At 38.0% G+C, this 14,895-nt stretch overlaps 1 protein-coding gene across 14 annotated transcripts; it reads right to left on the bottom strand.

Moving 5' to 3' along the window:
- Positions 1–2,398: 2,398 nt before the first annotated feature.
- On the bottom strand, positions 2,399–14,545 carry LOC117566616 (adenylyl cyclase X E-like). Of its 14 annotated transcripts, none has more exons than XM_052005927.1 (12): positions 14,408–14,544; positions 14,217–14,357; positions 14,003–14,162; positions 13,164–13,944; positions 13,006–13,106; positions 12,615–12,951; positions 4,020–4,482; positions 3,601–3,962; positions 3,439–3,533; positions 3,232–3,383; positions 3,029–3,170; positions 2,399–2,962 (listed from the first exon to the last, which is right to left on the bottom strand). In XM_052005927.1, exons 1-12 carry the CDS (start codon positions 14,462–14,464, stop codon positions 2,472–2,474), a joined length of 3,282 nt encoding a protein of 1,093 aa, XP_051861887.1. In that variant the 5' UTR covers positions 14,465–14,544; the 3' UTR covers positions 2,399–2,471. The 14 variants fall into 14 exon arrangements, with proteins under 14 accessions (XP_051861887.1, XP_051861889.1, XP_051861891.1 ...); XM_052005929.1 differs by lacking the exon at positions 12,615–12,951 and adding an exon at positions 4,538–4,874; XM_052005931.1 differs by lacking the exons at positions 12,615–12,951; positions 13,006–13,106 and adding exons at positions 4,538–4,874; positions 4,929–5,029.
- Between the last annotated feature and the right edge of the window lie 350 nt (positions 14,546–14,895).

Here is a 14,895-nt window from a genome sequence, read left to right as displayed (position 1 = left end):
GTATGCGGGTGAGAGATTTCCAATTACATTTCATTTGGAGCTGAGCGCTCATTATTTGAAGAAAGCGTTTTTTGTAAGTTAGTTGGTAAGAGGCGTTTTTCCTTGATAGAGGATGGGTAGCGCCAGTACTTACAGTGCCGCACAGGCTGAATTGGTATCATGTTTAAGGTTGGTTCTTTGGTTGTTTTGTTTTATTAATACCAGTGGAAAAAAGTGAAATGACACTAGTATGAAAAATAATATTGTAATTGGTAGAGAAATATTGGATCAAGGATTATTAATTTGAAAATCGTTAAAACTAAAGTTGTGAACGTGTGTGAAACCGTTCTACATGCTAATTCTGATAAGATTGAGACAGAAATGCTCGGAAATTAAAAAAAAAAATAAATAAAAAAGAAGTTTCAATATTACTAAAGCAATAGTCAATATTTTATATTGAAGCATATTAGCGGTTGCAATTTGTATTGGATGTTCTAGTCAAGGCAGATTCTCATTTAACATTCAAAATGTTTTTTCTTGAGATTGCATTGGTTATGGGATGAAGGCAGAGGAGATGCATTCAAGGTTGGAGAAGGTAGAGTTGCTAGTGTCGTTGATCGTAGGAACATGGTGGAGGTCGCTAGATGCGAGAAGACAGAGTTTGATAAGGGTAAGACTAAGATAATTTGCTTCTGTGTGGGTGACTTTGTGTTGCTTAAAAACAGTGAGAGACAGCAAACAAAATTAGACCCACAGTTCAGAGGACCTTTTTTTGATGGTCGAGGTATTGGACGGAGACTGGTTCATTTTAAAGTCTACACAGAACAATAGACGTTACAAGTACCTACACGAAAGTTTGCGAAAGCTACCGGATGTGCAAATCACAGAAGAGTTAGATGTAAATCATAAAAAGAAAAGTCTATTGGAAAAATCTATTGGAAAAGTCTGTTGAAACAAAAGAGAATTCGTGAAGTCATGTGATTGGCGATGGACGAGAGTTGCTTTAGAAATGCGATTGTTGATTTCGTGAAGCCAAGAATTGGGCGATGGACGAGAAATATGGTTGATGAATTCGTGAAGCCAAGTATTGGGCGATGGACGAGAAATATGGTTGATGAATTCGTGAAGCCAAGTATTGGGCGATGGACGAGAAATATGGTTGATGAATTTGAGAAGCCAAGAGTTGGGCGATGTACGAGAAATATGGTTGATGAATTTGAGAAGCCAAGTTTTGGGCGATGGACGAGCATTGTGGTTGTTGGATTTCGTGAAGCCAAGTTTTGGGCGATGGACGAGCATTGTGGTTGTTGGATTTCGTGAAGCCAAGTTTTGGGCGATGGACGAGTAATGTGGTTGTTGGATTTCGTGAAGCCAAGTTTTGGGCGATGGACGAGCATAATAAGAGAAGTGAAGTCAATGTTTTTGGCGATTGACAATTTAATTTGTTTGTATTTAAAAGTTGGCTAATAAAAGCCTGGTTATGTATGTACTTTGGATTAGGAACTGATTAATGTAAAATTTGAAAATGTTTAAATGGAATGGAAATTAAAGAAATGGCTTATAAGAGAATATAACCTGAGATATGTTAAAGTAAAGTTATGTTATGGAAGACTACATGGATTTGAGATTATTTGACTGGGTTATTCTGAGGAATTGAAATTGGAAAGTGAGATTGAAATTGAGATAGTTATTATAGACACGAGGACGTGTATATGTCAGAATGGCCGTGTCGGAGAGTAAGTAATGCAGATTCGACACACTGACGTCACTGCGCAGCTGTGCGTGCGTCTCGGCACATTGCTGCGTAGTTGAAGGTGCACTTTGGCATTTTGGCAATGCGTAGTTGCTTGTGCGTTTCGGCACATTGTCAATGCGTAATTAAGAGTGTGCATGTTAGATTGCATGATTCTTCATTTGCGCTTTGTCGGTTGTCCGCATTTTGTCGCTTTGCCAAGTACAGTTATTGCGGGGCGACAGCGTCGAGACGCTGTCGCCGAGTGTGGTTCGATGGCTGTGGCGTAGACAGTAAGACGATCGAGAGGGCAGTGTGCTCTAGAATTCGCCTGTGAAAGCATCGAAACTCGCTTCGCGATAATGAGTAAACAGACTTCGGTAGAACAGACTCCGACATATACAATAATTACTATGGTAATTGTAGTGTGCGAGTTTGAATCCCGGTCGGTGGTTCTCGAGTTCTAATCCCGATCGAGAATATATGCATATATATAATTTTTTTAATATTTTGAGATTATTACCGCAATATTTTGCTTTTAATCAAAATGGGTAGCGGATATCTCACAGTCGAGCACTCTCGACTGTAGCTTTCTCACTTGTTTTCATTTAGTATGAATACTTTGCAGGGGTGCCCTAAAAAGTATGCAAAGCAAACGAATAATTCGGATTACAGAGTACGGTTTAATTGAAATTTAAATTCTCCGTTTTCATAAATCAAAATTAAAATATCGTTGTACATAAATTGACGCTAGTATTTTTTAATCAGATAAATTATGTACGTTTACTTGAAACGAGCCCTCGTCCTCTTCGATATACTGGAAATTATAATGGTCGTCGATGCCTACAAAATAGGTGGGCAAAATGCCACGCCCCTTAACAAAGGTTAGGCCACGGAAATCACATTTGATACCACATTTTCGCAGAATAGTAGCCGTCTCATCCGTCACCTGTATGTGGCCAACGACTCCAGTAGAGTCCATGCGCGAAGCCATATTCACCGCATTGCCCCAAATATCATAGTGAACCTGCGAAGCACCCACGACGCCAGCCATAACCTCTCCACTTGAAATGCCAACTCTCATTTTGGCCGAGAATAATTCGCGATCACATGGCAAATTCTTGTAATTGGAGTTGCACATATAAAGAGAACGAATTAAATCCAAAGCGAAGGCCGTTATCACAAAGACAACATCCTCTTTTTTGTGTCCATGCTGTTCGTAGAACTGCAGAGTGCGTCGGGCTCGCGCAACTGTAAAATGGAACATTCAAAACAGAAAAATCGAATCTAGAATTATTAGAATATTTCATTACTTACCCTCCTGGGCAATAGAACTACGAGTACTTCGTCGTCCGCTTATAGTGGAGGAGAGACGTATGTCCAGACCACAAGCAGCCATGTAAGTGCAGCCTACAATTTTGATTTTTTCCACCAAGTAATCGTCCTTGTAATAACTTAACTAATATACAAAATAGATATCGATAATTGTATATATAATAATAGTATACAATATGACTTACCACATTATCAAATTCGGTTATGATCTCGTTAAGAACGCGTAAACTGGACAAATCCAATTGAAAATTCATTAGGGTGGCGAACATAACGCCAACCATGGAGTAATCTTCGTAGTACAACTCATGCTTGGCCAAGGATGACAGATAGATGTTGACTGAAAGCATGATTCGAAGAAATATGAAATTAAAATAAAGATATTGCGAACTCACCAACATGAGCAGGCAAAATGTTGTGTAATAGTATGGATATAGACTGATCGGCCAAACTACCCGCTTTCTGTTTTTTCTTTAGCTCTGCTCGCCATCTAAAAACCATTTACAATTGTAATAGTTAAGACATTATTTGAACAAAAACAATTCAATTCGACTCACTTGAAGTTCATCTTGTCATTAAACTCTGTCTGCCGTTCCATAAGGCACAGACTTAGGAAAGTGATTAGAATTAATATACAATGCGAGTACTCAGCTAAAAAGTACGGATTCGTCGACAGGCTATGATGAACTATGTAATTGAACTGATAGAATATGAGCACCATATAGATGATGACCTCCAAGAGGGTAACCATCAATTTCATCACGAATGGAATACGTGAGAAGATCAAACTCATGCCCATGATCAGGCAGATCATGTTGGTCAACACCCAAGGCTGAAAGCACATGTTCGGTTCCGGCTCATAAAGATAGATTTTGCTCTCAATGTGCAGCATTTGATATTCGTCCACATTACATTCCATCTAAATGGAGGCAAACTTTTAAGATATGTGAACCTTTACGATGCTTTGACTACTCACCAGCATCACAGATATAATGCCAAAGTACGTTGTTACGGTGAACATATAAATGGCCACACGTTTGATAAGACTGCGCTGAATGTTCTCTGCGATACGGAATATTAGGCAGCTGATTATGCTGTATGTGTGTCCACCTTCAGGATAGCGCCAGAAGCAAATCTTCTTATACCACGTTATAAAAAGGAGTATGGTAAAGCTTAGCATCGCTCCAGAGCTAACAAAAACATATGTATTGGAGATGGTACGTTGATAGACCATTTCGATCACAATCAAACTGGTGCAAATGATCCAGGCCAGCAAGATGCTGTACTTGAGCATATAGTCGGGCTGGCGAAGAAAAGCATGCTCCATACGGGGATCTATAAAGTCGAGAAAATAAAATCGTATCGATGAAAAGGCGTGATCCGTGCTATTGTCATCGTCTTTTCGACTATAACAAATTCGTTTCAACCAGGATCGGAATCTAAGGAGAGCGAATGCGAATCAGTGCAACACGATCAAAACGTGATTAAAGTTACCCCATGGGTCCCACTGGCATTTGCTTGAATTCATTGTGCAATTCAACGGTATAGGTGCCAACACTCATATGGGACTTAGCACTCAATTGCAGACTTAGGGAAAGGGTTTCGACCTCATCACTTTCGTATTCACTGATTTCGTCAGTGGTTGTTGTGGCAGCTATGAGAAAGGTCACTATTTTGTATTTCATCAGATAGGGATCTTCAGTGGCCGCAACGGTGCCTGGCAGTATAGTATACGAGTGATCCGTCATCGAATTGAGGGTTCGCGCACTCAGATGAATATGGCCGGCCATTCCAGTGGCTTCCAGACGATTGGCAATTGTTACATCTGTACCTATAGGATACTTCAATTAATTACTGAGTTTGAAAGCAGCATTTTCTTCCTCACCCCATATATCATACTGCAATTTGGCGGCCCCAAGAACACCAGCAAATAAGCTGCCCGAATGAACACCCACGCGAATATCAATATCCAAATTTTGGGAGATGCTGCAAAGTCGATAAGCAGTAAGTGCGATAAGTGACATCTATCGATCCGTTACTAACCCCACTTGCTGTATTTGATTGATCATACAGAGGCCCAGATCGACACAACATTTGGCGTGGTCAGGATCAGGAACTGTTAGACCGGCCACACAGTAATAGCAGTCGCCCAAGAACTTGATACGTTGCACTGTGAAATGCGAAGCGGCTTTGTCGAAACGTGCATACAGATTGTGTAAAAGTGTAACCAGATGCTTAACGGTTAGTGTTGTTGTCAGTTGCGTATAATTGACAATATCTGCATACAGTATGGACACATCGGGATGGGTTTGAATCGACATTAAGCGATCGCGCGCCATGCTGACAATATGAACGTCGCGATGCTTTTCGGCCATTGCAATACGATTGCGAATATCGTCCTGAATGGGCTGTGCGATTTGCTGCGGCAAAATGCTGTGAAGAAATATCTTTTCCTGGGCACGTGCATTGCGCAGCGAGATATCCTCCATCACATACTGATGACGATCGAGAAACGAGGAGCGAACAACAATTTCACGCGATATGCGAAAAAATACACCGAGCATATTCAGGGAAATGTGTTCCGAAACTTCTGCCCACATTTTATTAAACTGGTGGGCATTGGATAAGTCATATCTAAATAACGCGGCTACGTAGTAGAAATAATAACAAACGTAAAGACATGACACTATGCTGCCAAGGGCTAGAGGTGGTAAAATATGGGGTATGGGTAAAAACATATAGGTCGTCAGGATAATGTAAGTGTCGTAAAAAGATCCTGTAACCCAATCATGTTTATGATAATGATACACATTAGTTGTTATATCTGTGAAAAATAAAAATACACAGTTAAATAGAGCTGATAACAAAACCCGACAACACACCAATGATCACCAGAATTAGTACTGTAATCACCGAGGTCACGTACATTACGCAAACGCGTCTGATCACCAGTTCCTCCTCAAAATTTATCCACATCACTGCTGTTATGAGGACAGATCCAAGCACGTATGCAAAAATATCAATATAAATTAAATGCGTCTCCTATAAAATCAAATAAGTGAACTGATTACAATAAAAATAAGTAAAAGAACTCACTTCGCAAGTCGCCAACAAAAATAAGCTATGCACAAGGATTACAATCCAGTGCAGCAAAATATATACACCTGTATAGTAGCTGCGGAGCCGACTTTGGTACAAGTTATATTCATCTTCTACACCAATTTCCATGCACTTTTTCTAAGAATATTTCAGTTAAGGAAACCTATTAGCAATAAAGTGTTAGGTACCTTTAAATAGCTTCCTTCCCAGCGACGCTCATTTGTGTAATCTAATTCGCACTGCATTTTTAAAAATAATAAAAAAAAACAATTGAAAAAAAAATTACACCAGAAGTGACAACATTAACAAAAACTTCGAAATGAATTTCGATGCATGTTCCCTTTCAAAATTCAAACATTTATCTCCAATGTGGCCGCAACTTTAATTTTGAAATAGAGTATTTTATAACTTATATCATATACAAAATGTGGTCACACTCAGTACAAAACCAACGCAATAATGCTCAATGCGCTGTAATCTCTGCATTGAGCATTTTTGCGTTAGCATTGTTAATAAAAAAGTAGAAAGTGCCAGAATATGAAAGAATAATATATTTAATAATAAATAACATCAAAAAATAAATCACTACATTATTTGGTAGCGAAAATAGTTGGATAATTGCAATAAATATCGATTACGTATTCAAGATTTTTGGAAAATATCTATTTATCGATAGGTCTTAAAGATGTTTTCCACCTCTAGTTGTTTTTAGAGTATTTCTCGGATTTCAATAATTGACGAAAAATAAGTTAACGATAAACAAAGCGCCTGCCGCAGACATATTTATTTATTCTTGCTCCGCACTTAAAACGCCAATTGCAGATGATGTGGCAGCATAACGAAGTCTTCATTTCGATGTGATGAGGCTCAGGACGCTGAGGCACTGCACTATGGTCCAGCCGAACACTTTACTTGGCATTAATACATTTTTTAAAAGTTAATTGTATATCATCAAAGTTTTGATCGCATTCTGCAAGAAACAGACTGACCATCAATGTTGCATACCAAAAATTTGCATAGATGGCGCCACTTTCGAGAAATCAGCTGTTAATGTAAGCTGTTCGTCAACAAAAGCACGTGCAGTAGAAAAGTGCATTTTGAGATGTACTTTTCAATGTTCAATAATTTCAAATAAAACATTAATCTGATTAAAATTTGTGATGAATTCAAATAATTGGGACTTGTACTACGTGTTTTGTAATGTGAAATGTCTCAAGTCAGTTGTGATGACTTAGTAGTTATGTCTAAAAGTATGTCTTCAAGGAAGTGCAAATTTTTACTTAAGTCTCATTTTTCAGAAGCTATACAAAGTGTCTCTGACCTCCTTTGACCCTGAAACCTATTGTGTGTCGTAGAAAAATTATAGAGAATTTATTTTTTTTTGTGACCACAGTTCGTGAAATTTGCATTTATGGACCATAACCTCAATTGCAAAAATGCAGAGTTATAGGTTATATGAAATCAATGTCGAGAAAAAAAAACAGTTGATTTTTTTTTTGTTAACTATTATGGAATGGTCAAATCGTACAACAAATTGTATGAAATGTTAGACATCTTAAGTCCGTTTCAATGAGCAAAACATGGCTCTGCTGATATTAGCGATCTTGAATGGGAACTCTATATAGTAAAGCAAATGAAATTAAACATGCCAAGTGGAATTTAAAAGTTAGCGAGAAGATTTTTGGTTACGTAAGGCGACCGCAGAGAATGTGTTTAGTTTTACTGAGCTTGATAATGCTGAAAATTATAATAATTTTGATTTTACAGATATATATAGCCTTATAATCAATAAACATGTTTTAATTAGAGGTAAACGCTTGACAAAAAATGATTTTTCATTGTGTCTTAACCTTTTAATATTATGGAGCGTATGTCAAGGAGCAATTTCTTAAAGCCAGCAAAAAAAACCAATTTTTATTTTATTTTTATTTTAAGGACCTTCCTTAGTTAAAATAAAACAAGTAAGAAAGCTACAATCGAGTGTGCTCGACTGTGAGATACCCGCTACCCATTTTAAATAAAAGCAAAATATTGCGTTATTTTTTCAAAATATACCAAAATACTAAAAATATACTAAGTGGTATATTTGATATATCGATATAGAACCGCATTCAAAATATACCATAGACGGCACAATATACCAGATTGTCGGCCAAAGCAACTAAGACCCCTTGTAAGTAGGCGATTTTGCCCATACAAAAGTATTTCTTTAATAACTTCCACAATTTTTATCTGATCGCAAGCAAGTTTTCAGGAATCATAACTACTATAGTTATTATTGTATATACCAAAATTCGCAACTCCAGCTTTAATATTACGCTTGTTATTCGATTTTGATTTTGATCTGCGGGGGCGGAAGTGGGCGTGGAAAATTTTGAAACAAACTTGTTCTGCGTGCAAACATAATAAATGCTGTCGAAAAACAATTATAGCTCTATCTCTTATAGTCTCTGAGATCCAGTGTTTCATACGGACAGACACATAGACATGGCTAGATCGTCTCGGCTGTTGACGTTGATCAAGAATATATATACTTTATAAGGTCGGAGATGCCTCGTTCTACCTGTTACATACATATCCTGCCGGCACAAAATTATAATACCCTTCTACCCTATGGGTATAAAAACCGCATCAAAAAATCTTATCTAGTTCAGGAGTAATTAATAAATGCCACAAAAACTGGTCTCCAGGACCACAGTGCGCTGATCTCCACATCGTCATAATGAGATCGATCCTGTGGATGTTCATGATCGAATTCCAACTCGAAATGGTGTGACTTCTGTTCGTTCTGCTAATCAATTTTAACTTTGCTGCTGATAGTTTTCGAACTCGACGTTATGAAGCTTCTGATGCGGTTGATGGTCGGCAGTCATCTCAAGCTCCAGTTTTTGTGTCGCGATTGCACAGTGGGCGATTTGGTCTCGCTAGCGGCATTTAATTCAAATTTAAAAAACCGTTAATATTTTTTCACATATCGATAGCAGATGTTTTGATTAGATTTTTGAAAGCTCTACAATCAGCTGATCATCAGCTGTGAACGGTCAAACACACCATATGATTTTGCAAAGAGCTTTACACAATTTTTTCTCTTTGCGCGCATTGAATTTGACTTCCTCGGAAATTTACAATTTTTAGTGAATTTGTTAGAAGTTTGGTTTTTTATTATATTCAAGGTATGTATTTTCAAAAAAATCAATGTTTGTGACTGGTCTATAAATATGTAGCTCATAAAACGTAGTGGTAATTCAGTGTATTAACAACTAGCCCGGATTAGCGTACACCTGTCTTTCGTGGAGTAGAACTTACCTGATTCAAGTCGATTCAGTCTAACTCTTTTATTAGCCGAAAGTGTGAATCAGTGGCGTCCAAAATGTGTAATATCAACTGCTATAACGTGCTAGCCTTCAAACTATGGTACTTTTTAGGCACTGTGTTAGTACCAAAAAGGGATCTTTTTTTAGTATGACACTCAGAAGTCATCCCATTTTTTCCCCATCATCCCATCATTTTTTAGATAAAGTTTATATATGAAATATGTTAATTGAAGTTCAAATAAAATAAAAGTACAACAAAATTTTAAACTAAAAAAAAAATGTAAAAAAAGAAATTTTAACTCAAAAAATTCTATGATTTTTCTCTGATCAGTGAAAAAATCCGACTGAAGACATCTATTTTAGTTTAGAAGTTATTAATTAAATGCCGCTAGCGAGAACAAATAGCCCACTGTAGATTATCGCGACTATTTTTGTGATTGTTGCGCGACCCCTCCTCGATTTTCGTCTACCACGATTGCTGCGAGTGTCGCGTTTTAATTCTGTCAAATCAGATGTGAGGTTTTGGAATTCAAGAACAATAGCAGCAAGGCATATTTGGCTGCATTTCTAGAACCAAGAATTCAATTAGTGGTAGAATGAGTTTGAGGGTTACTCCTGTTCCCCAATAAAGGTTTTGTGATGCAGTTTCTGCAATGCGCTATTTTTCCCATAAAAGAATATCAAATATTACTTACAGAGGATCAGCGATAGCTTTAATCTAAGCATTCGAAGGAAGTCGAATGTCCTGTAAGCAATCAAGTTTCAAGGACTTTACTGTATACAGAAGGTAGCGCCTATCTTGTAGTTATCACGTTGTTTTGGAATTTGCTAACTTTTCCTTTGGATTCTAAGATGACATGGTTTTTTGTGAATATCGATCCTGGGGATACATGTCCTTTGAAAATACGAAAGGATATGGCCAAGCTATGACTGATTTTTATTTAGTTTGAATACTTTGCAGGGGTGCCCTTAAAAGTATGCAATGCAGACGAATAATTCGGATTACAGAGTACGGTTTAATTCAAATTTAAAATCTCTGTTTTCATAAATCAAAATTGAAATATCGTTGTACATAAATTGACGCTAGTATTTTTTAATCAGATAAATTATGTACGTTCACTTGAAACGAGCCCTCGTCCTCTTCGATATACTGGAAATTATAATGGTCGTCGATGCCTACAAAATAGGTGGGCAAAATGCCACGCCCCTTAACAAAGGTTAGGCCACGGAAATCACATTTGATACCACATTTTCGCAGAATAGTAGCCGTCTCATCCGTCACCTGTATGTGGCCAACGACTCCAGTAGAGTCCATGCGCGAAGCCATATTCACCGCATTGCCCCAAATATCATAGTGAACCTGCGAAGCACCCACGACGCCAGCCATAACCTCTCCACTTGAAATGCCAACTCTCATTTTGGCCGAGAATAATTCGCGATCACATGGCAAATTCTTGTAATTGGAGTTGCACATATAAAGAGAACGAATTAAATCCAAAGCGAAGGCCGTTATCACAAAGACAACATCCTCTTTTTGTGTCCATGCTGTTCGTAGAACTGCAGAGTGCGTCGGGCTCGCGCAACTGTAAAATGGAACATTCAAAACAGAAAAATCGAATCTAGAATTATTAGAATATTTCATTACTTACCCTCCTGGGCAATAGAACTACGAGTACTTCGTCGTCCGCTTATAGTGGAGGAGAGACGTATGTCCAGACCACAAGCAGCCATGTAAGTGCAGCCTACAATTTTGATTTTTTCCACCAAGTAATCGTCCTTGTAATAACTTAACTAATATACAAAATAGATATCGATAATTGTATATATAATAATAGTATACAATATGACTTACCACATTATCAAATTCGGTTATGATCTCGTTAAGAACGCGTAAACTGGACAAATCCAATTGAAAATTCATTAGGGTGGCGAACATAACGCCAACCATGGAGTAATCTTCGTAGTACAACTCATGCTTGGCCAAGGATGACAGATAGATGTTGACTGAAAGCATGATTCGAAGAAATATGAAATTAAAATAAAGATATTGCGAACTCACCAACATGAGCAGGCAAAATGTTGTGTAATAGTATGGATATAGACTGATCGGCCAAACTACCCGCTTTCTGTTTTTTCTTTAGCTCTGCTCGCCATCTAAAAACCATTTACAATTGTAATAGTTAAGACATTATGTGAACAAAAACAATTCTATTCGACTCACTTGAAGTTCATCTTGTCATTAAACTCTGTCTGCCGTTCCATAAGGCACAGACTTAGGAAAGTGATTAGAATTAATATACAATGCGAATACTCAGCTAAAAAGTACGGATTCGTCGACAGGCTATGATGAACTATGTAATTGAACTGATAGAATATGAGCACCATATAGATTATGACCTCCAAGAGGGTAACCATCAATTTCATCACGAATGGAATACGTGAGAAGATCAAACTCATGCCCATGATCAGGCAGATCATGTTGGTCAACACCCAAGGCTGAAAGCACATGTTCGGTTCCGGCTCATAAAGATAGATTTTGCTCTCAATGTGCAGCATTTGATATTCGTCCACATTACATTCCATCTAAATGGAGGCAAACTTTTAAGATATGTGAACCTTTACGATGCTTTGACTACTCACCAGCATCACAGATATAATGCCAAAGTACGTTGTTACGGTGAACATATAAATGGCCACACGTTTGATAAGACTGCGCTGAATGTTCTCTGCGATACGGAATATTAGGCAGCTGATTATGCTGTATGTGTGTCCACCTTCAGGATAGCGCCAGAAGCAAATCTTCTTATACCACGTTATAAAAAGGAGTATGGTAAAGCTTAGCATCGCTCCAGAGCTAACAAAAACATATGTATTGGAGATGGTACGTTGATAGACCAATTCGATCACAATCAAACTGGTGCAAATGATCCAGGCCAGCAAGATGCTGTACTTGAGCATATAGTCGGGCTGGCGAAGAAAAGCATGCTCCATACGGGGATCTATAAAGTCGAGAAAATAAAATCGTATCGATGAAAAGGCGTGATCCGTGCTATTGTCATCGTCTTTTCGACTATAACAAATTCGTTTCAACCAGGATCGGAATCTAAGGAGAGCGAATGCGAATCAGTGCAACACGATCAAAACGTGATTAAAGTTACCCCATGGGTCCCACTGGCATTTGCTTGAATTCATTGTGCAATTCAACGGTATAGGTGCCAACACTCATATGGGACTTAGCACTCAATTGCAGACTTAGGGAAAGGGTTTCGACCTCATCACTTTCGTATTCACTGATTTCGTCAGTGGTTGTTGTGGCAGCTATGAGAAAGGTCACTATTTTGTATTTCATCAGATAGGGATCTTCAGTGGCCGCAACGGTGCCTGGCAGTATAGTATACGAGTGATCCGTCATCGAATTGAGGGTTCGCGCACTCAGATGAATATGGCCGGCCATTCCAGTGGCTTCCAGACGATTGGCAATTGTTACATCTGTACCTATAGGATACTTCAATTAATTACTGAGTTTGAAAGCAGCATTTTCTTCCTCACCCCATATATCATACTGCAATTTGGCGGCCCCAAGAACACCAGCAAATAAGCTGCCCGAATGAACACCCACGCGAATATCAATATCCAAATTTTGGGAGATGCTGCAAAGTCGATAAGCAGTAAGTGCGATAAGTGACATCTATCGATCCGTTACTAACCCCACTTGCTGTATTTGATTGATCATACAGAGGCCCAGATCGACACAACATTTGGCGTGGTCAGGATCAGGAACTGTTAGACCGGCCACACAGTAATAGCAGTCGCCCAAGAACTTGATACGTTGCACTGTGAAATGCGAAGCGGCTTTGTCGAAACGTGCATACAGATTGTGTAAAAGTGTAACCAGATGCTTAACGGTTAGTGTTGTTGTCAGTTGCGTATAATTGACAATATCTGCATACAGTATGGACACATCGGGATGGGTTTGAATCGACATTAAGCGATCGCGCGCCATGCTGACAATATGAACGTCGCGATGCTTTTCGGCCATTGCAATACGATTGCGAATATCGTCCTGAATGGGCTGTGCGATTTGCTGCGGCAAAATGCTGTGAAGAAATATCTTTTCCTGGGCACGTGCATTGCGCAGCGAGATATCCTCCATCACATACTGATGACGATCGAGAAACGAGGAGCGAACAACAATTTCACGCGATATGCGAAAAAATACACCGAGCATATTCAGGGAAATGTGATGCGAAACTTCTGCCCACATTTTATTAAAGTTGCGGGCATTGGAAAAGTCATTCCTAAATAGCGCGGCTACGTAGTAGAAATAATAACAAACGTAAAGACATGACACTGTGCTGCCAAGGGCAAGAGGTGGTAAAATATGGGGTATGGGTAAAAACATATAGGTCGTCAGGATAATGTAAGTGTCGTAAAATGATCCTGTAACCCAATCATGTTTATGATAATGATACATATTAGTTATTATATCTGTGAAAAATAAAAATATACAGTTAAATAGAGCTGATAACAAAACCCGACAACACACCAATGATCACCAGAATTAGTACTGTAATCACTGAGGTCACGTACATTACGCAAACGCGTCTGATCACCAGTTCCTCCTCAAAATTTATCCACATCACTGCTGTTATGAGGACAGATCCAAGCACGTATGCAAAAATATCAATATAAATTAAATGCGTCTCCTATAAAATCAAATAAGTGAACTGATTACAATAAAAATAAGTAAAAGAACTCACTTCGCAAGTCGCCAACAAAAATAAGCTATGCACAAGGATTACAATCCAGTGCAGCAAAATATATACACCTGTATAGTAGCTGCGGAGCCGACTTTGGTACAAGTTATATTCATCTTCTACACCAATTTCCATGCACTTTTTCTAAGAATATTTCAGTTAAGGAAACCTATTAGCAATAAAGTGTTAGGTACCTTTAAATAGCTTCCTTCCCAGCGACGCTCATTTGTGTAATCTAATTCGCACTGCATTTTTAAAAATAATAAAAAAAAACAATTGAAAAAAAAATTACACCAGAAGTGACAACGTTAACAAAAACTTCGAAATGAATTTCGATGCATGTTCCCTTTAAAAATTCAAACATTTATCTCCAATGTGGCCGCAACTTTAATTTTGAAATAGAGTATTTTATAACTTATATCATATACAAAATGTGGTCACACTCAGTACAAAACCAACGCAATAATGCTCAATGCGCTGTAATCTCTGCATTGAGCATTTTTGCGTTAGCATTGTTAATAAAAAAGTAGAAAGTGCCAGAATATAAAATAATAATAAATTTAATAATAAATAACTTAAAAAAATAAGTCACTACATTATTTGGTACCGAAAATAATTGGATAATTGTAATAAATATCGATTACGTATACAAGATTTTTGGAAAATATCGATTTATCGATAT

This window comes from Drosophila albomicans, chromosome 3 (assembly GCF_009650485.2).
Source record: "Drosophila albomicans strain 15112-1751.03 chromosome 3, ASM965048v2, whole genome shotgun sequence".
Classification (NCBI taxonomy): domain Eukaryota; kingdom Metazoa; phylum Arthropoda; class Insecta; order Diptera; family Drosophilidae; genus Drosophila; species Drosophila albomicans.
Note: the sequence above shows the minus strand (reverse complement) of the source record. Positions and strands in the feature narration are given on the sequence as shown.

What these genes read in the sequence shown, in the direction of transcription:
- LOC117566616 (XM_052005927.1), bottom strand. Translation starts at nt 14,464, where the DNA reads ATGCAGTGCGAATTAGATTACACAAATGAGCGTCGCTGGGAAGGAAGC. An exon ending in TTTTGTTGGCGACTTGCGAA is followed by an intron (nt 14,163 to 14,216) that starts GTGAGTTCTTTT and finishes TTGATTTTATAG; the next exon opens with GAGACGCATTTAATTTATAT. An exon ending in AATCAAATACAGCAAGTGGG is followed by an intron (nt 13,107 to 13,163) that starts GTTAGTAACGGA and finishes TCGACTTTGCAG; the next exon opens with CATCTCCCAAAATTTGGATA.